Below are 25,012 nucleotides of genomic sequence, written 5' to 3' on the forward strand. Positions count from 1 at the left end.
TGTTTAGGATCTGGAATGCACTGTCTGAGAGTGTGGTGGAGGCAGGTTCAATGAGTGTTTAGGATCTGGAATGCACTGTCTGAGAGTGTGGTGGAGGCAGGTTCAGTGAGTGTTTAGGATCTGGAATGCACTGTCTGAGAGTGTGGTGGAGGCAGCTTCAGTGTGCGTTTAGGATCTGGAATGCACTGTCTGAGAGTGTGGTGGAGGCAGGTTCAGTGAGTGTTTATGATCTGGAATGCACTGTCTGAGAGTGTGGTGGAGGCAGGTTCAATCGAGGCATTCAAATGGGGAATTGGATAGTTAGCTGAAGTGGAAGAATTTGGATTGCGATGTGAGAAAGTGGGAGAATTGCACTAAGTGAATTGCTCATTCAGAGAACCACTGCTGATATGATGGGCGAATGGCCTCCTTCTGCGCTGTAACAATTCTGTGATTCTGTTTATTCTTGTGGGTGTGAACGGAGACAGTGCAAAGGTTTTGAGGGAGGGGCCAACAAGATTCAGGGTCCTGAAACCTATGGATCTCCCCGAGCGCAATTCCACAGAGAGTAGCAAGACTCCTGGCAGCGCCAGAACTGGTAACAAAAATCGATATCTATCTGTACCACCTTCAAAATTAATACATTTCTTATAAAAGATAGTTTTTGAAAGGTAACCTTTCCTTCGTGCCCCATTTAAACGCAAGTTCAGCAATTAAACTTTCTCCCCCCGAGACTCTGCTACAATTAAGAGAAATCACTCTGAGCCTCAAGCCTGCTAATTAAGAAAAATATAAAAATAAAATGCTCCCTCACACAGGACTTTCCAACAACACCAATCAAACAATATTTTGGTTTTGGCCCCTGCTGAATTCTTTGCTTTCCATTGCCCTGCTCAGGCCTGTTGTTACTTTGAGAGTGAACGTTGACTGGAGCCTTTTTGCTGCTTTAGGTTGTCTGTTTTGCTGTATCGTCTGAGAAGAGGATACAATTCACACTGAAAACAACGACAGTGTCAGACAGTGATGTTATCCTGGATCCAGATAATGTGACTCTTGGGCTGTTGTCACACTCCAACCGTGAAGACATTGAGGCAGATTCTGGTCCTGCCTGAACCCAGAGGCCTGAGGTCCAGCAGGAGACCCCTTGGTCAAGTGAATGGGTGGAGGTTGGCTGGTCTGTGAGGGAGGAATGCAGCAGGTGATTGGAGGGTAGCAGTGATTCTCCTGCTAGCTGCACAGGAACAGTTTCCCTCCTTCAAAAATATGTTTGAATTTACCTTTCGATGGCAAATTATGAAGAATTCCCATTGGAGCCGATCAGGCCAGACGATTCCATCAGGCCAGACACGCCCAGTTGGGCCAGACACGCCCAGTTGGGCCAGACACGCCCAGTTGGGCCAGACGGTTGCAATGGGGCCAGATGGTCTGAATCGGGCCAGACGTTCCCAATCAGGCCAAACGGTCCCCATAAAGCCAGACAATCCCAGTTGGACCAGACAGTCCCAATCAGGCCAGACCTCTCCAATCAGGCCAGACAGTCCCAATCGGGTCAGATAGTCATAGATAGTCATAGAGAGATGGTCCCAATCAGGCTGGATGGTCCCAACTGGGGCAGACAGTCATAAAGAGACCAGACAGTCCCAATCAGACCAGATTACAGGATAGATCAGGACATTAGGATGTTCTTGCTATAGCGGGAGTGCAGCGAAGGTTTACCAGATTGATTCCTGGGATGGCGGGACTGATGTATGAGGAGAGATTGAGTCGTTTAGGATTATATTCGCTAGAGTTCAGAAGAGTGAGGGGGGATCTCATAGAAACCTATAAAATTCTAACAGGACTTGACAGAGTAGATGCAGGAAGGATGTTCCCGATGGTGGGGGAGTCCAGAACCAGGGGTCATAGTCTAAGGATAAGGGGTAAACCTTTCAGGACTGAGATGAGGAGAAATTTCTTCACCCAGAGTGTGTTGAACCTGTGGAATTCACTACCACAGAAAGCAGTTGAGGCCAAAACATTGTATGTTTTCAAGAAGGAGTTAGATATCGCTCTTGGGTCTAAAGGGATCAAAGGGTATGGGACAAAAGCTGGAACAGGTTACTGAGTTGGATGATCAGCCATGATCATAATGAATGGTGGAGCAGGCTCGAAGGGCCGAATGGCCTACTCCTGCTCCCATTTTCTATGTTTCTATGTAGATGGTCTCAATCAGGCCAGACAGTCCCAATCGGGCCAGACGGTCTCAATCAGGCCAGACGGTCCCAATCGAGACAAACAGTCGCAATCGGGTCAGACGGTCCCAATCGAGACAAACGGTCCCAATCGGGCCAGACGGCCCCAATCAGGCCAGACGGTCTCAATCGGGCCAGACGGTCCCAATCAAGACAAACGGTCCCAATCAGGCGAGACGGTCTCAATCAGGCCAGAATGTCCCAGTCAGGCCAGACAGTCCCAATCCCAGATTTGATCATCCAAAAAATGCGTGCAATGCAAACCAGCTTCTGCTCCAATATCTCCCCTCGGCACGGGCAGCTTAACTTAAAAACACTTTCCCATCTAGTGTCACAAACTACACACAGTCAAAAGGTACAGAAGCTCTCTCATTGTGTTATTTGTGGGTCAATTAAAAAAATCAGCACGCTGTTTTATACAAATTATCAGTTCTTTAATCAATTCCTGTCATATTTTGTGCAGTAAGTGTCAGCTTGGCACACTTCTCAATTGGGAGTTTGTTCAAAACCTATGATAGGCGTTGAGCACATGATGGCGGCTGAGACTTCCATTGAGACACAGAGGGAGTGCCGCACTGTCGGAGGGTCAGTACTGAGGGAGTGCCGCACTGTCGGAGGGTCAGTACTGAGGGAGTGCCGCACTGTCAGAGGGTCAGTACTGAGGGAGTGCCGCACTGTCGGAGGGTCAGTACTGAGGGAGTGCTGCACTGTCGGAGGGTCAGTACTGAGGGAGCGCTGCACTGTCGGAGGGTCAGTACTGAGGGAGTGCCGCACTGTCGGAGGGTCAGTACTGAGGGAGTGCCGCACTGTCGGGGGGTCAGTACTGAGGGAGTGCCGCACTGTCGGAGGGTCAGTACTGAGGGAATGCCGCAATGTCGGAGGGTAAGTACTGAGGGAGTGCCGCACTGTCGGAGGGTCAGTACTGAGGGAGTGCCGCACTGTCGGAGGGTCAGTACTGAGGGAGTGCCGCACTGTCGGAGGATCAGTACTGAGGGAGTGCTGCACTGTCGGAGGGTCGGTACTGAGGGAGTGCTGCACAGTCGGAGGGTTCAGTACTGAGGGAGTGCCGCACTGTCGGAGGGTCAGTACTGAGGGAGTGCCACACTGTCAGAGGGTCAGTACTGAGGGAGTGCCGCACTGTCGGAGGGTCAGTACTGAGGGAGTGCTGCACTGTCAGAGGGTCAGTACTGAGGGAGTGCCGCACTGTCGGAGGGTCAGTACTGAGGGAGTGTCACACTGTCAGAGGGTCAGTACTGAGGGAGTGCCGCACTGTCGGAGGGTCAGTACTGAGGGAGTGCCGCACTGTCGGAGGGTCAGTACTGCGGGAGTGCCGCACTGTCGGAGGGTCAGTACTGCGGGAGTGCCGCACTATCAGAGGGTCAGCACTGAGGGAGTGCCGCAATGTCGGAGGGTAAGTACTGAGGGAGTGCCGCACTGTCGGAGGGTCAGTACTGAGGGAGTGCCGCACTGTCGGAGGGTCAGTACTGAGGGAGTGCCGCACTGTCGGAGGATCAGTACTGAGGGAGTGCTGCACTGTCGGAGGGTCAGTACTGAGGGAGTGCTGCACTGTCGGAGGGTCGGTACTGAGGGAGCGCTGCACTGTCGGAGGATCAGTACTGAGGGAGTGCCGCACTGTCGGAGGGTCAGTACTGAGGGAGTGCTGCACTGTCGGAAGGTCGGTACTGAGGTTGCGCTGCACTGTCGGAGGGTCAGTACTGAGGGAGTGCTGCACTGTCGGAAGGTCCGTACTGAGGGAGCGCTGCACTGTCAGAGGGTCAATACTGAGCGAGTGCTGCACTGTTGGAGATTCAGTACTGAGGGAGTTCTGCACTGTCAGAGGGTGAGTACTGAGGGAGTGCTGCACTGTCGGAGGGTCGGTACTGAGGGAGCGCTGCACTGTCGGATGATCAGTACTGAGGGAGTTCTGCACGGTCGGAGCATCAGTACTGAGGGAGCGCTGCACTGTCGGAGAGTCGATACTGAGGGAGCGCTGCACTGTCAGAGGGTCGGTACTGAGGGAGCGCTGCACTGTCGGAGGGTCAGTACTGAGGGAGTGCTGCACTGTCAGAGGGTCAGTACTGAGGGAGTGCCGCACTGTCGGAGGGTCAGTACTGAGGGAGTGCCACACTGTCAGAGGGTCAGTACTGAGGGAGTGCCGCACTGTCGGAGGGTCAGTACTGAGGGAGTGCTGCACTGTCGGAGGGTCGGTACTGAGGGAGCGCTGCACTGTCGGAGGATCAGTACTGAGGGAGTGCTGCACTGTCGGAAGGTCGGTACTGAGGTTGCGCTGCACTGTCGGACGGTCAGTACTGAGGGAGTGCCACACTGTCGGAGGGTCAGTAGTGAGGGAGTGCCGCACTGTCGGAGGGTCAGTAGTGAGGGAGTGCTACACTGTCGGAGGGTCAGTGCTGAGGGAGTGCCGCACTGTTGGAGGGTCAGTACTGAGGGAACGCCGCACTGTTGGAGGGTCAGTACTGTGGGAGCGCCGCACTGTTGGAGGGTCAGTATTGAGGGAATGCCGCACTGTTGGAGGGTCAGTACTGAGGGAACGCCGCACTGTTGGAGAGTCAGTACTGTGGGAGCGCCGCACTGTTGGAGGGTCAGTATTGAGGGAATGCCGCACTGTTGGAGGGTCAGTACTGAGGGAACGCCGCACTGTCGGAGTGTCAGTCGTGAGGGAGTGCTGCACTGTCGGAGGATCAGTGCTGAGGAAGTGCCGCACTGTCGGAGGGTCTGTAGTGAGGGAGCGCCGCACAGTTGGAGGGTCAGTACTGAGGGAGTGCCGCACTGTCGGAGGGTCAGTACTGAGGGAGTGCCGCACTGTTGGAGGGTCAGTGCTGAGGGAGTGCTGCACTGTTGGAGGGTCAGTACTGAGGGAGTGCCGCACTGTTGGAGGGTCAGTACTGAGGGAGTGCCGCACTGTTGGAGGGTCAGTCGTGAGGGAGTGCCGCACTGTTGGAGGGTCAGTACTGAGGGAGGGGCACACTGTCGGGGGGTCAGTACTGAGGGCTTGGCGCACTGTTGGAGAGTCAGTACTGAGGGAATGCCACACTGTTGGAGGGTCAGTACTGAGGGAGTGCCGCACTGTTGCAGGGTCAGTACTGAGGGAGTGCCGTACTATTGGAGGGTCAGTACTGAGGGAGTGCCGCACTGTTGGAGGGTCAGTACTGAGGGAGTGCCGCACTGTTGGATTGTCAGTAGTGAGGGAGTGCTGCACTGTCGGTGGGTCAGTACTGAGGGAGTGCCGCACTGTCAGAGGGTCAGTACTGAGGGAGTGCCGCACTGTCGGAGGGTCAGTCCTGCGGGAGTGCCGCACTATCAGAGGGTCAGTACTGAGGGAGTGCCGCACTGTCGGAGGGTCGGTACTGAGGGAGCGCTGCACTGTCGGAGGGTCAGTACTGAGGGAGTGCCACACTGTCGGAGGGTCAGTACTGAGGGAATGCCGCAATGTCGGAGGGTAAGTACTGAGGGAGTGCCGCACTGTCGGAGGGTCAGTACTGAGGGAGTGCCGCACTGTCGGAGGGTCAGTACTGAAGGAGTGCCGCACTGTCGGAGGATCAGTACTGAGGGAGTGCTGCACTGTCGGAGGGTCAGTACTGAGGGAGTGCCACACTGTCAGAGGGTCAGTACTGAGGGAGTGCTGCACAGTCGGAGGGTTCAGTACTGAGGGAGTGCCGCACTGTCGGAGGGTCAGTACTGAGGGAGTGCCACACTGTCAGAGGGTCAGTACTGAGGGAGTGCCGCACTGTCGGAGGGTCAGTACTGAGGGAGTGCCGCACTGTCGGAGGGTCAGTACTGAGGGAGTGCTGCACTGTCGGAGGGTCGGTACTGAGGGAGCGCTGCACTGTCGGAGGATCAGTACTGAGGGAGTGCCGCACTGTCGGAGGGTCAGTACTGAGGGAGTGCTGCACTGTCGGAAGGTCGGTACTGAGGTTGCGCTGCACTGTCGGAGGGTCAGTACTGAGGGAGTGCTGCACTGTCGGAAGGTCCGTACTGAGGGAGCGCTGCACTGTCAGAGGGTCAATACTGAGCGAGTGCTGCACTGTCAGAGGGTGAGTACTGAGGGAGTGCTGCACTGTCGGAGGGTCGGTACTGAGGGAGCGCTGCACTGTCGGAGGATCAGTACTGAGGGAGTTCTGCACGGTCGGAGCATCAGTACTGAGGGAGCGCTGCACTGTCGGAGAGTCGATACTGAGGGAGCGCTGCACTGTCAGAGGGTCGGTACTGAGGGAGCGCTGCACTGTCGGAGGGTCAGTACTGAGGGAGTGCTGCACTGTCAGAGGGTCAGTACTGAGGGAATGCCGCACTGTCGGAGGGTCAGTACTGAGGGAGTGCCACACTGTCAGAGGGTCAGTACTGAGGGAGTGCCGCACTGTCGGAAGGTCAGTACTGAGGGAGAGCCGCACTGTCGGAGGGTCAGTAGTGAGGGAGTGCTACACTGTCGGAGGGTCAGTGCTGAGGGAGCGCTGCACTGTTGGAGGGTCAGTATTGAGGGAATGCCGCACTGTCGGAGGGTCAGTACTGAGGGAGTGCCGCACTGTCGGAGGGTCAGTACTGAGGGAGTGCCGCACTGTCGGAGGGTCGGTAGTGAGGGAGTGCTGCACTGTCGGAGGGTAGGTACTGAGGGAGTGCCACACTGTCGGAGAGTCAGTAGTGAGGGAGTGTCGCACTGTCGGAGGGTCAGTAGTGATGGAGTGCTACACTGTCGGAGGGTCAGTGCTGAGGGAGTGCTGCACTGTTGGAGGGTCAGCACTGAGGGAACGCCGCACTGTTGGAGAGTCAGTACTGAGGGAGCGCCGCACTGTCGGAGGGTCAGTACTGAGGAAGTGCCGCACTGTTGGAGGGTCAGTCGTGAGGGAGTGCCGCACTGTTGGAGGGTCAGTAGTGAGGGAGTGCCGCACTGTTGGAGGGTCAGTACTGAGGGAGTGCCGCACTGTTGGAGGGTCAGTACTGAGGGAGTGCCGCACTGTTGCAGGGTCAGTACTGAGGGAGTGCCGTACTGTTGGAAGGTCAGTACTGAGGGAGCGCCGCACTGTTGGAGGGTCAGTACTGAGGGAGTGCCGCACTGTCGGAGAGTCAGTACTGAGGGCGTGGCGCACTGTTGGAGAGTCAGTACTGAGGGAGTGCCACGCTGTTGGAGGGTCAGTACTGAGGGAGTGCCGTACTGTTGGAGGGTCAGTACTGAGGGAGTGCCACACTGTTGCAGGGTCAGTACTGAGGGAGTGCCCTCTGTCTGGCCTCTCTCGTGGATGTAAAATTTCCCGTCGCCAGTATTTGAAAGACGAGCAGGGGAGTTCTCTCCAGTGTCCTTGGGCAATATTCATCGCTCAATCAACATCAAGAAAACAGGTTCTCGGATCATTACTGTTTGTGGGAGCTTGCTGTGCACAAAAATGGCTGCTTCATTTCCTGCATTACAACAGTGACATCACATCAGAATTATTTCATTGGTTGTGAAGTAGTTTGAGACGTCCTGGGGCTGTGAGACGTTCTGTCTTTGGGTGGTATTTAATGGCGGCGACGGGCTTCTCGCCCGCTGCCTGGAGAGCCAATGGGAGCCGTGCGGTGACGCTCGGGAAGACCTGTCAATCAGGCACTTCATTGGGCAGCAGCGGGAATTCCCCCAGGGTGAAAGACCCCGGGATAGATATCCCGCCCACTGAGAGCTGCCGGCCAATCAGAGGCCAGCCAATCAGAGGCAGGCCAATCAGACGCTGGGCAATCAGAGGCAGGCTAATCTGATACCAGCCAATCAGAGGCCAGCAGCTCTTTTACCCTGCAGCGCCACCAGGGAGGCAGTGGCTGCTGCTGGTAATGCACCCCCTGGCCTCAGTTTGTCATGGACCTGGGCCCCAGGTGAGAGATGGCAGGAGGGGTTTCTCAGGGTGGGGGTTCACAGGGAAGGGGGGGTGTTGTGGGGTCGGCAGGGGGGTGGCTCTCAATGGGAACCCCCACCTTTCCCTGGAGCCAGCAAGCCGGGTTTGCGGTCGTCTTCCCCATGTGGCCACAGGCTGATAATTAACATTAGGAAGAGGCCATTATCGGCCATTAACTGCCCATTTAAGGGCCTTAATTGGCAGCGGGGCAGGAAGACTGTCCACAGGCTACAGAGTGAATCGGGGTGGAGGTGGGAAGGTATGGGTCTCCCCTCACCCCACCACCATCTCGCCCGATTTAATACCCTCCCCGCCCCCAAACTCACCATGTGGGAGAGCATAAAATCCAGCCCTTTGTCTTTCTTAAATCTTCTTTGGCCTCCTTGTCTCGAGAGACAATGGGTAAGCGCCTGGAGGTGGTCAGTGGTGTGTGAAGCAGCGCCTGGAGTGGCTATAAAGGCCAATTCTAGAGTGACAGGCTCTTCCACAGGTGCTGCAGATAAAATTGGTTGTCGGGGCTGTTACACAGTTGGCTCTCTCCTTGCGCTTCTGTCTATTTTCCTGCCAACTGCTAAGTCTCTTCGACTCGCCACACTTTAGCCCCGCCTTTATGGCTGCCCGCCAGCTCTGGCGAACGCTGGCAACTGACTCCCACAACTTGTGATCAATGTCACAGGATTTCATGTCGCATTTGCAGACGTCTTTAAAGCGGAGACATGGACGGCCGGTGTGTCTGATACCAGTGACGAGCTCGCTGTACAATGTGTCCTTGGGGATCCTGCCACCTTCCATGCGGCTCACATGGCCAAGCCATCTCAAGTGCCGCTGGCTTAGTAGGGTGTATATGCTGGGGATGTTGGCCGCCTCGAGGACTTCTGTGTTGGAGATGCGGTCCTGCCACCTGATGCCAAGTATTCTCCAGAGGCAGCGAAGATGGAATGAATTGAGACGTCGCTCTTGGCTGACATACGTTGTCCAGGCCTCGCTGCCGTAGAGCAAGGTACTGAGGACACAGGCTTGATACACTCGGACTTTTGTGTTCCGTGTCATTGCGCCATTTTCCCACACTCTCTTGGCCAGTCTGGACATAGCAGTGGAAGCCTTTCCCATGCGCTTGTTGATTTCTGCATCTAGAGACAGGTTACTGGTGATAGTTGAGCCTAGGTCGGTGAACTCTTGAACCACTTCCAGAGCGTGGTCGCCGATATTGATGGATGGGGCATTTCTGACGTCCTGTCCCATGATGTTCGTTTTCTTGAGGCTGATGGTTAGGCCAAATTCGTTACAGGCAGCCGCAAACCTGTCGATGAGACTCTGCAGACACTCTTCGGTGTGAGATGTTAAAGCAGCATCGTCAGCAAAGAGGAGTTCCCTGATGAGGACTTTCCGTACTTTGGTCTTCGCTCTTAGACGGGCAAGGTTAAACAACCTGCCCCCTGATCTTGTGTGGAGGAAAATTCCTTCTTCTGAAGACTTGAACGCATGTGAGAGCAGCAGTGAGAAGAAAATCCCAAACAGTGTGGGTGCGAGAACACAGCCCTGTTTCACGCCACTCAGGATAGGAAAGGGGTCTGATGAGGCACCGCAATGCCTTTCATATTGTCATGGAATGAGGTGATGATTCTTAGTAGCTTTGGTGGACATCCGATCTTTGCTAGTAGTCTGAAGAGACCACGTCTGCTGATGAGGTCAAAGGCTTTGGTGAGATCAATGAAAGCAACGTAGAGGGGCATCTGTTGTTCACGGCATTTCTCCTGTAGCTGGCGAAGGGAGAACAGCATGTCAATGGTGGATCTCTCTGCTCGAAAGCCACACTGTGCCTCAGGGTAGACGCGCTCGGCCAGCTTCTGGAACCTGTTTAGAGCGACTCGATCAAAGACTTTCCCCACTATGCTGAGCAGGGAGATTCCACGGTAGTTGTTGCAGAAACAAAATATTCCCTATCACATGGATAAATTGAAAGAATTGTATTTCCAAACTCAAGTTAACTTATTGGCTGATTTCACAATCACAAGCCGATGGATCCAGGACATGAAGCCAAGGCAGGTAAATGAGGTTGAGATACAGATCAGACCTGAACTAACCGAATGGCGGGACAGGCTGAAGGGGCTGAATGGCCTCCTCCTCTTCCAATGGTCCATAAGTTTCCTTTTATTGATCAATGAAAAGAAAGTAATAGATACTGTACATAAACTGAAAGTGTAGGATATTTTCTGAAAACCGACCGATGTCTCTCTCTGAAAATCACTTGGTTTCAGTTTGGTTTGTGTGAATCCATCCTGTGATCTATTGATCTTGAACCAGGAACGCAATGGCAGTGTCTGTTGCTTCATTTTGAAATGTCCTTTGTTGTAAGGAGTTTGTTGCTGTCCAAATAAATTCAAGAGATAGTAAAATTTATCATTGAAGCAATGACTGGATGAAGCAGGAGCCAATACTGGGTTAACAATGGCCCTACCTAGAATTACACCGGTTTTTCAAACTGCATTTGAGTGGAATAATTTGGGAAAGGAAACATTGGGAAGGTCCACTAAATCTTTCAAAGAATCTGTCCAGGACAGGGCAGGGAAACAGGACAGAAATGCTCAGTGTTGACAGGCAGGCAAAGGGAGACAGAAAGGAAGATGTTAGGGAGGTAAAGCAAGCCTGCGATTGGCTTCTCAATGGACAAGTCCCAAAGCTCTCTAGGGGTCAGGAAGGGCAACCTCCGTAAGAGCAATTAAAGAATAGAAACCTTAAAATAAAACTCAAAATGGGTGAGGAGCCAATCGACTTCTCCAGCCCACACTGGTGCGACAGCATGAAAACGGCAGTGGACTGAAGGAACTTCTTGCCATGTCAGTGCCTGGGGCTGTAACACGAAAATAGGAAAATCCTATTAAAAACATATCAGTAGGTCTAAAATAGAGGAATGAAAAAAGAACTTTCATTTATATAGCACCTTTCACAACCTCAGGACATCCCATAGGAAGGGGAGGAGGCCATTTCGCCCCTTAAGCCTGTTTGGTCATTCAATTTGATCATGACTGATCTGATGGGAACTCCATCCATCTGCCTTACTTCTGTAACTCTTAATATCCTCATCTAATGAAAGGCACCCCAAACTCAATGAAGTACTTGTGAAGTATAGTCATTGCTGTGCTCTAGGGTGTGAACACAGTTAACATTGAGCAGTGCAGAGGAAGCCTTTTCAGGGGTGGGAATCCAGATTTTAAGAACATATAGCTTGTTCTGTGAAATCCCCAGCAGTAGCCCAAGTGGAAACTCCTGACTTTGAGAGTAGGGACAGCCAACACTAAGAGAACAAATTTGAAGCAAGGATTCCCTCCCTGAGGGACCAGGACTCTAAGCAAGGATTCCCTCTGGGGAACACAAGGTATTGAGCAGCGATTTTTAAAAAAAATTTAATTCATATGGCAAGATTAGGGAACCATGGATGACAGGTGAAATTGTGAGACTAGCTAAGAGGAAAAAGGAAGCATACATAAGGTCTAGGCGGCTGATGAAAGACGAAGCTTTGAAAGAATATCGGGAATGTAGGACCAATCTGAAACAAGGAATTAAGAGGGCTAAAAGGGGTCATGAAGTATCTTTAGCAAACAGGGTTAAAGAAAATCCCAAAGCCTTTTATTCATATATAAGGAGAAAGAGGGTAACTAGAGAAAGGATTGGCCCACTAAAGGACAAAGGAGGAATGTTATGCTTGGAGTCAGAGAAAATGGGTGAGATTCTAAACGAGTACTTTGCATCGGTATTCACCGAGGAGAGGGACATGACGGATGTTGAGGTTAGGGACAGATGTTTGATTACTCTAGGTCAAGTCGGCATAAGGAGGGAGGAAGTGTTGGGTATTCTAAAGGGCATTAAGGTGGACAAGTTCCCAGGTCCGGATGGGATCTATCCCAGGTTACTGAGGGAAAAGAGAGAGGAAATAGCTGGGGCCTTAACAGATATCTTTGCAGCATCCTTAAACACGGGTGAGGTCCCGGAGGACTGGAGAATTGCTAATGTTGTCCCCTTGTTTAAGAAGGGTAGCAGGGATAATCCAGGTAATTATAGACCGGTGAGCCTGACGTCAGTGGTAGGGAAGCTGCTGGAGAAGATACTGAGGGATAGGATCTATTCCCATTTGGAAGAAAATGGGCTTATCAGTGATAGGCAACATGGTTTTGTGCAGGGAAGGTCATGTCTTACCAACTTAATAGAATTCTTTGAGGAAGTGACAAAGTTGATTGATGAGGGAAGGGCTGTCGATGTCATATACATGGACTTCAGTAAGGCGTTTGATAAGGTTCCCCATGGCAGGCTGATGGAGAAAGTGAAGGCGCATGGGGTCCAAGGTGTACTAGCTAGATGGATAAAGAACTGGCTGGGCAACAGGAGACAGAGAGTAGCAGTGGAAGGGAGTTTCTCAAAATGGAGACGTGTGACCAGTGGTGTTCCACAGGGATCCGTGCTGGGACCACTGTTGTTTGTGATATACATTAATGATTTGGAGGAAAGTATAGGTGGACTGATTAGCAAGTTTGCAGACGACACTAAGATTGGTGGAGTAGCAGATAGTGAAGGGGACTGTCAGAGAATACAGCAGAATATAGATAGATTGGAGAGTTGGGCAGAGAAATGGCAGATGGAGTTCAATCAGGGCAAATGCGAGGTGATGCATTTTGGAAGATCCAATTCAAGAGTGAACTATACAATAAATGGAAAAGTCCTGGGGAAAATTGATGTCCAGAGAGATTTGGGTGTTCAGGTCCACTGTTCCCTGAAGGTGGCAACGCAGGTAAATAGAGTGGTCAAGAAGGCATACGGCATGCTTTCCTTCATCGGACGGGGTATTGAGTACAAGAGTTGGCAGGTCATGTTACAGTTGTATAGGACTTTGGTTCGGCCACATTTGGAATACTGCGTGCAGTTCTGGTCGCCACATTACCAAAAGGATGTGGATGCTTTGGAGAGGGTGCAGAGGAGGTTCACCAGGATGTTGCCTGGTATGGAGGGCACTAGCTATGAAGAGTGGTTGAGTAGATTAGGCTTATTTTCATTAGAAAGACGGAGGTTGAGGGGGGACCTGATTGAGGTGTACAAAATCATGAGAGGTATAGACAGGGTGGATAGCAAGAGGCTTTTTCCCAGAGTGGGGGATTCAATTACTAGAGGACACGAGTTCAAAGTGAAAGGGGAAAAGTTTAGGGGGGATATGCGTGGAAGGTTCTTTACGCAGAGGGTGGTAGGTGCCTGGAACGCGTTGCCAGCGGAGGTGGTAGATGCGGGCACGATGGCGTCTTTTAAGATGTATCTAGACAGATACATGAATGGGCAGGAAGCAAAGAGATACAGACCCTTAGAAAATAGGCGACATGTTTAGATAGAGGATCTGGATCGGCGCAGGCTTGGAGGGCCGAAGGGCCTGTTCCTGTGCTGTAATTTTCTTTGTTCTTTGTTTATATGATGTGAGCTCCTTTGGACAGGCCAGCATTTATTGCCCATCCCTAATTGCCCTTGAGAAGGTGGTGGTGAGCTGTCTTCTTGAACCGCTGCAGTCCATGTGAGGTAGGTACACCCACAGTGCTGTTAGGAAGGGAGTTCCAGGATTTTGACCCAGCGACAGTGAAGGAACGGCGATATAGTTCCAAGTCAGGATGGTGTGTGACTTGGACGGGAACTTGCAGGTGGTGGTGTTCCCATGCATTTGCTGCCCTTGTCCTTCTAGTTGGTAGAGGTCGTGGGTTTGGAAGGTGTTGCTGAAGGAAACTTGGTGCGTTGCTGCAGTGCATCTTGTGGATGGTACACACTGCTACCACTGTGCGTCAGTGGTAGAGGGAGTGAAGGTGGTAGGTGGGGTGCCAATCAAGCGGGCTGCTTTGTCCTGGATGGTGTCGAGCTTCTTGAGTGTTGTTGGAGTCACCCTCATCCGGGCAAATGGGCTGTATTCCATCACACTCCTGACTTGTGCCTTATTGATGGTGGACAGGCTTTCAGGAGTCAGGAGTAAGTTACTCACCTCAGAATTTCTAGCCTCCTTGAAGCCACTGTATTTATGTGGCTGGTCCAGTTAAGTTGCTGAGTAAGTGCCACTTGATGGCACTGTCAATAATACCTTCCATCCATCACTTTACTAATGATCAGTAGACTGATGGGGCGGTAATTGGCCGGGTTGGATTTTTCCTACTTCTTGTGTACAGGACATACCTGGGCAATTTTCCACATTGCAGGGTAGATGCCAGTGTTGTAGCTGTAGTGGAACAGCTTGGCCAGGGGCACGGCAAGTTCTGAATGACAGTCTTCAGTACTATTGCCGGAATGTTGTCAGGGCCCATAACCTTTGCAGTATCCAGTGCCTTCAGTCAATCCTTGATATCACATGGAGTGAATCAAATTGGCTGAAGTCTGGCATCTGTAATGCTGGGGACTTCAGGAGGAGGCCGAGATGGATCATCAACTCGGCACTTCTGGCTGAAGATTGTTGCAAATACTTCAGCCTTATCTTTTGCACTGATGTGCTGGGCTCCCCCATCATTGAGGCTGCGGATGTTTATGGAGCCACCTCCTCCAGTTAGTTGTTTAATTGTCCACCACCATTCATGACTGGATATGGCAGGATTGCAGAGCTTAGATCTGATCCGTTGCTTGTGGGATCGCTTTGCTCTGTCTATCGCATGCTGCTTACGCTGTTTGGTATGATGTATTCCTGTGTTGTAGCTTCACCAGGTTGACACCTCATTTTGAGGTATGCCTGGTGCTGCTCCTGGCATGCCCTCCTGCACTCTTCATTGAACCAGGGTTGGTCTCCTGGCTTGATGGTAATGGTAGAGTGGGGGATATGCCGGGCCATGAGGATACAGATTGTGGTTGAATACAATTTTGCTGCTGATGGTCCACAGCGCCTCATGGATGCCCCGTTTTGAGTTGCTAGATATGTTCGAAATCTATCCCATTCAGCACGGTGGTAGTGCCACACAACACGATGGACGGTATCCTCAATGTGAAGACAGGACTTTGGCTCCACAAGGTCTGTGTGGTGGTCACTCCTGCCAATACTGTCATGGACAGAAGCATCTGCAGCAGGCAGATTGGTGAGGCCTAGTAGATTTTTCCCTCTTGTCGGTTCCCTCGCCACTTGCCGCAGCCCAGTCTAGCAGCTGTGTCCTTTAGGACTCGGCCAGCTCGGTCAGTAGTAATGCTACCGAGCCACTCTTGGTGATGGACATTGAAGTCCCTCACCCGGAGTACATTTTGTGCCCTTGCTTCTTCAGTGCTTCTTCCAAGTGGTGTTGAACATGGAGGAGTACTGACTCATCAGCTGAGGGAGGGCGGTAGATGGTAATCAGTAGGAGGTTACCTTGCCCATGTTTGACCTGATGTCATGAGACTTCATGGGGTCCGGAGTCGATGTTGAGGACTCCCAGGGCAACTCCCTCCCTACTGTATACCACTGTGCCACCACCTCTGCTGGGTCTGTCCTGCCGGTGGGACAGGACATACCCGGGGATGGTGATGGCAGTGTCTGGGACATTGTCTGTCAGGTATGATTCCGTGAGTATGACTATGTCAGGCTGTTCCCTGACGAGTCTGGGACAGCTCTCCCAACTTCAGCACAAGCCCCCAGATATTAGTGAGGAGGATTTTATATGGTTGACGGGGCTGGGTTTGCCGTTGTCATTTCCAGTGCCTAGGTCGATGCCGGTTGGTCCGTCCAGTTTCATTATTAGACTTTTCTGTAGCTAGGCCATTTCAGACGGCAGTTATGTGTCAATCACATTGCTGTGCGTCTGGAGTCACATGTAGGCCAGACCAGGTAAGGACGGCAGATTCCCTTCCCTAAAAGACATGAGTGAACCAGATGGGTTTTTACAACAATCGACAATGGTTTCATCGCCATCGTTAGACCAGCTTTTTATTCCAGATTTGTTAATTAACTGAATTTAAATTCCCCCAGCTGCCATGGTGGGATTTGAACTCATATCTCTGGATCATTCATCCAGGTCTCTAGATTACTATTCCTGCCGAGGGAGCAGATTTTGAGTGTGGAGTTCCCCTGGGGTGTGCTCGGCTTGTTTGTTGGTTAATGATTTCCACAAGGGCAATGAAGGCAAGAGCCTTTGTTTCATCAATAGGACCGTTCCTGACGACAGTAATTGACAGGAGCACCTGCCTACTAAGCCAATGAGCTGCATGGGGCGGGGTTGAATGCTGTGATTGTCGGGCACTCTGTATAAAGTCCGGATGCTGTTGGTTACGTTCCTGGTCCTTTGGAATCTTCAGATTGGTAAGTAGAGGAGAGTTTGCAGTAGCCTATGGGCAGACTGCTCCAATCTTTTATTTGTTAAAGTGATGGATTATATTATTGTTAATTCTTTTTTTTAAAATTACTTTCTTGAGGAAAGAAACTACCTGAAAAGTATTTCAGTGGAGAATTGAACAAATTCTGCAACTACATTCCAATGTTTAGTAGACAGGAGCAGTTGGATTTGAAGCTTTAAGCTAATGATGAATTGGAGTGTGGAGTCAGTGTTGTTCTGGCTGTTGCTTTTAAGAGAAATCTTCTATTGTGTGTGGTGGAGATCTGTTTGATGTTCTGTGATCTAATATCTTCCTTTCACCCCAATTTTCTTTGTGCCAGCTCCCACTCGATCACAGCCAAGCCCACATCAACATCAGCAATGCTGTCTCAACTGGAAAGTGCTATGGACGCAATCATCAAAGTTTTCTACAGATACTCGGGAAAAGAGGGAGACAAGTACACACTAACCAAAGCTGAACTCAAGGAGCTGCTGAAGGGGGAGCTTGGAGCTTTCCTGAAGGTAAATGATAAAGTGTTAGCTTGGGTTGTAAAAACCCAGTAGTTAGAAATTGGTTGAGTGAATCGAGCTGAATGAATCCTGATGCAGAGAGATTCTGTGTTCAGTGTGAATGGGTCTCCTCCCATAGAAGGTGCTAGGATGCAGGTGAGTACCTAGACTTAGAGTCGATGACCCTTATTTTCGAAATGAATTGAAATGCTGTGCTCAGACTGAGCTCTGTGTAATGTCACTCTTTTTTCTGCTGGGTGAGCTCTGATTGGTGCAGAGCAAGCTAACAAGCCACCAATTAGATCCAAATCACTAGCTTTTGGAAGGAAGCAGCAACCAGTTTCCTTGTTGGGGGGCGGGGGGAGGTCAGGGGGCATGGAAGAAGACAGCGTCCATTCTGATAGCACCATTGTCCATCTCAGGACATCCCAAAGTGCTTCACAGCCAACAGAATACTTGTTTTGACGTGTAGTCATTATTGTAATGTAGGAAATGCTGCCGTCAATTTGCACAGAGTAAGATCCCACAAACAGCAATGCTATAATGCCTGATCATCTATTTGTAGTGATGCTGGGAATAACCCCCTTACAGAATAGTGACTGTAGGATCTTGTACCTCCATCTGAAGGGAGCAGAGAGGGCCTCACTTTAAAGTCTCATCTGAAAGAGAGCACGCTGGACAGTACAACACCCCCTCAGTATTACTCTAGGAGTGTCAGCCTGGATTTTGTGCTCCAGCCTCCAGAGTGAGGTTTGAACCGACAACCTCCTGACTCAAGTTGATACTTTACTACAACCACCGTACAGAACCACTGCAAATATACACCAATCAACTGTAGACCAGGACTTGCAGCTGCCTCTTAAACCAGTGCTGATTCCCACTGTCCTGTCAGGGTATCACAGGGAGTGGGCCCAGGGATATCTCATAGGGAAAATCCACAGCAACAGAGGCTTCAAATCATCAGCTGCCTTTCTACTTGGTGATGTTGTAAATAGTGAGGAGGAAAGCCTTAGATTACAGGGAGATATAGATGGGCTGGTAAGATGGGCAGAGCAGTGGCAAATGGAATTTAATCCTGAGAAGTGTGAGGTGATGCATTTTGGGAGGACTAACAAGGCAAGGGAATATACAATGGATGGTAGGACACTGGGAAGTACAGAGGGTCAGGGGGACATTGGTGTACTTGTCCATAGATCACTGAAGGCAGCAGCACAGGTAGATAAGGTGGTTAGGAAGGCATATGGGATACTTGCCTTTATTAGCCGAGGCTTAGAATATAAGAGCAGGGAGGTTATGATGGAGCTGTATAAAACGCTAGTTAGGCCACAGCTGGAGTACTGTGTACAGTTCTGGTCACCACACTATAGGAAGGATGTGATTGCACTGGAGAGGGTGCAGAGGAGATTCACCAGGATGTTGCCTGGGCTGGAGCATTTCAGCTATGAAGAGAGACTGAAAAGGCTAGGGTTGTTTTCCTCAGAACCGAGAAGGATGAGGGGGGACCTGATTGAGGTATACAAAATTATGAGGGACATTGGTAGGTTAGATAGGAAGAGACTTTTTCCCTTAGCGGAGGGGTCAATAACCAGAGGGCATAGATTTAAGGTAAGGGGCGGGAGGTTTAGAGTGGATTTGAGGAAAAAAGTTTTCACCCAGAGGATGGTTGGAATCTGGAACACACTGCCTGAAGGGGTGGTAGAGGCAGGAACCCTCACAACATTTAAGAAATATTTAGATGAGCATTTGAAACGCCATAGTGTAGAAGGCTACGGGCCAAGTGCTGGAGAATGGGATTAGAATAGTTAGGTGCTTGATGGCCGGCACAGACACGATGGGCCGAAGGGCCTGTTTCGCTGCTGTATAACTCAATGACTCTACTCAGCTGAGGTAAGCGACAGACACTTTCTCAGGAACATTTTCACTTCCCGAACATTGCTGCACAATCACTGGAAGGTTTACATCAGCTGTTCATTGCAACACCACAGATGCATTTCAATCATTTTCTGAACAGGCAGAGCAACTGGCATCAGAGTGGGTGGGAAGTGAGCAAGAGAGCAGAACTTGTTTAGAACCTTGATTAAAACTGCAATACTGTGAGCAATTCTGGCCTTCATATTATATAAAAGGATAGAGAGGCACTGGAAAAGGTGCAACAAAGATTTACAAGGATGATAGCAGAACTGAGAGGGTATAACTATCAGCAGGCTGAGAATCTTTTCTCTTAAAAAAACACTGAGGGTGACCTGATTGAGGTTGTTTAAATTATGGAGGGTTTTTAATAGAGTCGACATAGAGAAGATGTTTCCACATCTGGGGGAGACCAGGAATAGGGGCCATACTTATGGGGTGTAGGGGGAGGGGCAGGGTGAGGGATGGGATGTAGGGGGTGGGTACAGGGTGGGGGATGGGATATGGGGGATGGGATGTGGGGGGCCGGTACAGGGTGGGGGATGGGATGTGGGGGGTGGGTACAGAGTGGGGGATGGGATGTGGGGGGTGGGTACAGGGTGGGGGATGGGATGTGGGGGGTGGGTACAGGGTGGGGGATGGGATGTGGGGGGTGGGTACAGGGTGGGGGATGGGATGTGGGGGGTGGGTACAGGGTGGGGGATGGGATGTGGGGGGTGGGTACAGGGTGGGGGATGGGATGTGGGGGGTGGGTACAGGGTGGGGGATGGGATGTGGGGGGTGGGTACAGGGTGGGGGATGGGATGTGGGGGGTGGTTACAGGGTGGGGATGGGATGTGGGGGGTGGGTACAGGGTGGGGGATGGGGTGTGGGGGGTGGGTACAGGGTGGGGGATGGGATGTGGGGGGTGGTTACAGGGTGGGGGATGGGATGTGGGGGGTGGGTACAGGGTGGGGGAATGGGATGTGGGGGGTGGGTACAGGGTGGGGGATGGGATGTGGGGGGTGGGTACAGGGTGGGGGATGGGATGTGGGGGATGGGATGTGGGGGGCGGGTACAGGGTGGGGGATGGGATGTGGGGGGCAGGTACAGGGTGGGGGATGGGATGTGGGGGTGGGTACAGGGTGGGGGATGGGATGTGGGGGGTGGGTACAGGGTGGGGGATGGGATATGGGGGATGGGATGTGGGGGGCGGGTACAGGGTGGGGGATGGGATGTGGGGGGCGGGTACAGGGTGGGGGATGGGATGTGGGGGTGGGTACAGGGTGGGGGATGGGATGTGGGGGGTGGGTACAGGGTGGGGGATGGGATATGGGGGATGGGATGTGGGGGGCGGGTACAGGGTGGGGGATGGGATGTGGGGGATGGGATGTGGGGGCGGGTACAGGGTGGGGGATTGGATGTGGGGGGTGGGTACAGGGTGCGGGATGGGATGTGGGGGGCGGGTATAGGGTGGGGGGTGGGTACAGGGTGGGGGATGGGATGGGGGCGGGTACAGGGTGGGGGATGGGATGTGGGGGCGGGTACAGGGTGGGGGATGGGATGGGGGGCGGGTACAGGGTGGGGGATGGGATGTGGGGGTGGTTACAGGGTGGGGGAGGGATGTGGGGGCGGGTACAGGGTGGGGGATGGGATGTGGGGGGCAGGTACAGGGTGGGGGATGGGATGTGGGGGGCGGGTACAGGGTGGGGGATGGGATGTGGGGGGCGGGTACAGGGTGGGGGATGGGATGTGGGGGGCGGTTACAGGGTGGGGGATGGGATGTGGGGGGCGGGTACAGGGTGGGGGATGGGATGTGGGGGGTGGGTACAGGGTGGGGGATGGGATGTGGGGGATGGGATGTGAGGGGCGGGTACAGGGTGGGGGATGGGATGTGGGGGGTGGGTACAGGGTGGGGGATGGGATATGGGGGACGGGATGTGGGGGGCGGGTACAGGGTGGGGGATGGGATGTGGGGGGTGGGTACAGGGTGGGGGATGGGATGTGGGGGGTGGGTACAGGGTGGGGGATGGGATGTGGGGGGTGGGTACAGGGTGGGGGATGGGATGTAGGGGGTGGGTACAGGGTGGGGGATGGGATGTGGGGGGTGGTTACAGGGTGGGGATGGGATGTGGGGGGTGGTTACAGGGTGGGGATGGGATGTGGGGGGTGGGTACAGGGTGGGGGATGGGATGTGGGGGGTGGGTACAGGGTGGGGGATGGGGTGTGGGGGGTGGGTACAGGGTGGGGGATGGGATGTGGGGGGTGGTTACAGGGTGGGGGATGGGATGTGGGGGGTGGGTACAGGGTGGGGGAATGGGATGTGGGGGGTGGGTACAGGGTGGGGGATGGGATGTGGGGGGTGGGTACAGGGTGGGGGATGGGATGTGGGGGGTGGTTACAGGGTGGGGGATGGGATGTGGGGGGTGGGTACAGGGTGGGGGAATGGGATGTGGGGGGTGGGTACAGGGTGGGGGATGGGATGTGGGGGGTGGGTACAGGGTGGGGGATGGGATGTGGGGGATGGGATGTGGGGGGCGGGTACAGGGTGGGGGATGGGATGTGGGGGGCGGGTACAGGGTGGGGAATGGGATGTGGGGGTGGGTACAGGGTGGGGGATGGGATGTGGGGGGTGGGTACAGGGTGGGGGATGGGATATGGGGGATGGGATGTGGGGGGCGGGTACAGGGTGGGGGATGGGATGTGGGGGATGGGATGTGGGGGCGGGTACAGGGTGGGGGATTGGATGTGGGTACAGGGTGGGGGATGGGATGGGGGGCGGGTACAGGGTGGGGGATGGGATGTGGGGGCGGGTACAGGGTGGGGGATGGGATGGGGGGCGGGTACAGGGTGGGGGATGGGATGTGGGGGTGGTTACAGGGTGGGGGAGGGATGTGGGGGCGGGTACAGGGTGGGGGATGGGATGTGGGGGGCAGGTACAGGGTGGGGGATGGGATGTGGGGGGCGGGTACAGGGTGGGGGATGGGATGTGGGGGGCGGGTACAGGGTGGGGGATGGGATGTGGGGGGCGGTTACAGGGTGGGGGATGGGATGTGGGGGGCGGGTACAGGGTGGGGGATGGGATGTGGGGGGTGGGTACAGGGTGGGGGATGGGATGTGGGGGATGGGATGTGAGGGGCGGGTACAGGGTGGGGGATGGGATGTGGGGGGTGGGTACAGGGTGGGGGATGGGATATGGGGGACGGGATGTGGGGGGCGGGTACAGGGTGGGGGATGGGATGTGGGGGGTGGGTACAGGGTGGGGGATGGGATGTGGGGGACGGGATGTGGGGGGCGGGTACAGGGTGGGGGATGGGATGGGGGGGTGGGTACAGGGTGGGGGATGGGATGTGGGGGATGGGATGTGGGGGGCGGGTACAGTGTGGGGGATGGGATGTGGGGGGTGGTTACAGGGTGGGGGAGGGATGTGGGGGTGGGTACAGGGTGGGGGATGGGATGTGGGGGGCAGGTACAGGGTGGGGGATGGGATGTGGGGGGTGGGTACAGGGTGGGGGATGGGATGTGGGGGATGGGATGTGGGGGGTGGGTACAGGGTGGGGGAGGGATGTGGGGGTGGGTACAGGGTGGGGGATGGGATGTGGGGGATGGGATGTGGGGGTGGGTACAGGGTGGGGGATGGGATGTGGGGGGTGGGTACAGGGTGGGGGGTGGGATGTGGGGCGTGGGTACAGGGTGGGGGATGGGATGTGGGGGATGGGATGTGGGGGGCGGGTACAGGGTGGGGGATGGGATGTGGGGGGTGGGTACAGGGTGGGCGATGGAATGTAGGGGGTGGGTACAGGGTGGTTACAGGGTGGGGGATGGGATGTGGGGGTGGGTACAGGGTAGGGGATAGGATGGGGGAGGGGGTTTGGGGTGGGGGATGGGATGGGGGAGGGAGTTTGGGGTGGGGGATGGGATGGGGAGTGGGTTTGGGGTGGGAGATGGGATGGGGAGGGGATTTGGGGTGGGGCATTTGATGAGGGAGGGGGTTAGGGTGGGGAATGGAATGGGGGAGGGGGTTTGGGGTGGGGGATGGAATGGGGGAGGGTGTTTGGGGTGGGGGATGGAATGGGGGAGGGGGTTTGGGGTGGGGGATTTGATGAGGGAGGGGGTTAGGGTGGGGAATGGAATGGGGGAGGGGGTTTTGGGTGGGGGAAGGAATGGGGGAGGGTGTTTGGGGTGGGGGATGGGATGGGGGAGGGGGTTTGGGGTGGGGGATTTGATGAGGGAGGGGGTTAGGGTGGGGGAGGGGGTTTGGGGTGGGGGATGGGATGGGGAGGGGATTTGGGGTGGGGGATGGGATGAGGAGGGGATTTGGGGTGGGGGATGGGATGGGGAGTGGGTTTGGGGTGGGAGATGGGATGGGGAGGAGGTTTGGGGTGGGGGATTTGATGAGGGAGGGGGTTAGGGTGGGGAATGGAATGGGGGAGGGGGTTTGGGGTGGGGGATGGAATGGGGGAGGGTGTTTGGGGTGGGGGATGGAATGGGGGAGGGGGTTTGGGGTGGGGGATTTGATGAGGGAGGGGGTTAGGGTGGGGAATGGAATGGGGGAGGGGGTTTTGGGTGGGGGATGGAATGGGGGAGGGTGTTTGGGATGGGGGATGGGATGGGGGAGGGGGTTTGGGGTGGGGGATTTGATGAGGGAGGGGGTTAGGGTGGGGAATGGAATGGGGGAGGGGATTTGGGGTGGGGGATGGAATGGGGGAGAGGGTTTGGGGTGGGGGATGGAATGGGGGAGGGGGTTTGGGGTGGGGGATGGAATGGGGAGGGTGTTTGGGGTGGGAGATGGGATGGGGGAGGGGGTTTGGGGTGGGGGATGGGATGGGGAGTGGGTTTGGGGTGGGAGATGGAATGGGGGAGGGTGTTTGGGGTGGGGAATGGGATGGGGGAGGGGATTTGGGGTGGGGTATGGGATGGGGAGTGGGTTTGGGGTGGGGGATGGGATGGGGAGTGGGTTTGGGGTGGGAGATTGGATGGGGGAGGGGGTTTGGGGTGGGGGATTTGATGAGGGAGGGGGTTAGGGTGGGGAATGGAATGGGGGAGGGGGTTTGGGGTGGGGAATGGAATGGGGGAGGGTGTTTAGGGTGGGGGATGGAATGGGGGAGGGTGTTTGGGGTGGGGGGTGGGGGATGGGATGGGGGAGGGGGTTTGGGGTGGGGAATGGAATGGGGGAAGGTGTTTAGGGTGGGGGATGGAATGGGGGAGGGTGTTTGGGGTGGGGGATGGAATGGGGGAGGGTGTTTGGGGTGGGGGATGGGATGGGGAGTGGGTTTGGGGTGGGGGATGGGATGGGGAGTGGGTTTGGGGTGGGAGATGGGATGGGGGAGGGGGTTTGGGGTGGGGGATGGGATGGGGGAGGGGGTTTGGGGTGGGGGATGGGATGGGGGAGGGAGTTTGGGGTGGGGGATGGGATGGGGAGTGGGTTTGGGGTGGGAGATGGGATGGGGAGGGGGTTTGGGGTGGGGCATTTGATGAGGGAGGGGGTTAGGGTGGGGAATGGAATGGGGGAGGGGGTTTGGGGTGGGGGATGGAATGGGGGAGGGTGTTTGGGGTGGGGGATGGAATGGGGGAGGGGGTTTGGGGTGGGGGATTTGATGAGGGAGGGGGTTAGGGTGGGGAATGGAATGGGGGAGGGGGTTTTGGGTGGGGGAAGGAATGGGGGAGGGTGTTTGGGGTGGGGGATGGGATGGGGGAGGGGGTTTGGGGTGGGGGATTTGATGAGGGAGGGGGTTAGGGTGGGGGAGGGGGTTTGGGGTGGGGGATGGGATGGGGAGGGGATTTGGGGTGGGGGATGGGATGGGGAGTGGGTTTGGGGTGGGAGATGGGATGGGGAGGAGGTTTGGGGTGGGGGATTTGATGAGGGAGGGGGTTAGGGTGGGGAATGGAATGGGGGAGGGGGTTTGGGGTGGGGGATGGAATGGGGGAGGGTGTTTGGGGTGGGGGATGGAATGGGGGAGGGGGTTTGGGGTGGGGGATTTGATGAGGGAGGGGGTTAGGGTGGGGAATGGAATGGGGGAGGGGGTTTTGGGTGGGGGATGGAATGGGGGAGGGTGTTTGGGATGGGGGATGGGATGGGGGAGGGGGTTTGGGGTGGGGGATTTGATGAGGGAGGGGGTTAGGGTGGGGAATGGAATGGGGGAGGGGATTTGGGGTGGGGGATGGAATGGGGGAGAGGGTTTGGGGTGGGGGATGGAATGGGGGAGGGGGTTTGGGGTGGGAGATGGGATGGGGGAGGGGGTTTGGG

General features: G+C 54.6%; 1 protein-coding gene across 3 annotated transcripts in view; it reads left to right on the forward strand.

The window, feature by feature from the left end:
- LOC137351338 (protein S100-A1-like) overlaps positions 1-25,012 on the forward strand; it is a 78,050-nt gene that overhangs the window by 48,640 nt on the left and 4,398 nt on the right. For 2 of the 3 annotated variants that reach the window (XM_068015778.1, XM_068015780.1), the window contains one exon: positions 16,710-16,890. In XM_068015778.1, coding sequence (XP_067871879.1) covers positions 16,750-16,890 — 141 coding nt within the window. In that variant the 5' untranslated portion in view covers positions 16,710-16,749. Of the gene's footprint in view, positions 1-16,323; positions 16,356-16,709; positions 16,891-25,012 lie in introns of those variants that run through there. The other variant, XM_068015779.1, reaches the window with a different exon arrangement.

Source organism: Heterodontus francisci, chromosome 36, assembly GCF_036365525.1.
Source record: "Heterodontus francisci isolate sHetFra1 chromosome 36, sHetFra1.hap1, whole genome shotgun sequence".
Lineage (NCBI taxonomy): Eukaryota > Metazoa > Chordata > Chondrichthyes > Heterodontiformes > Heterodontidae > Heterodontus > Heterodontus francisci.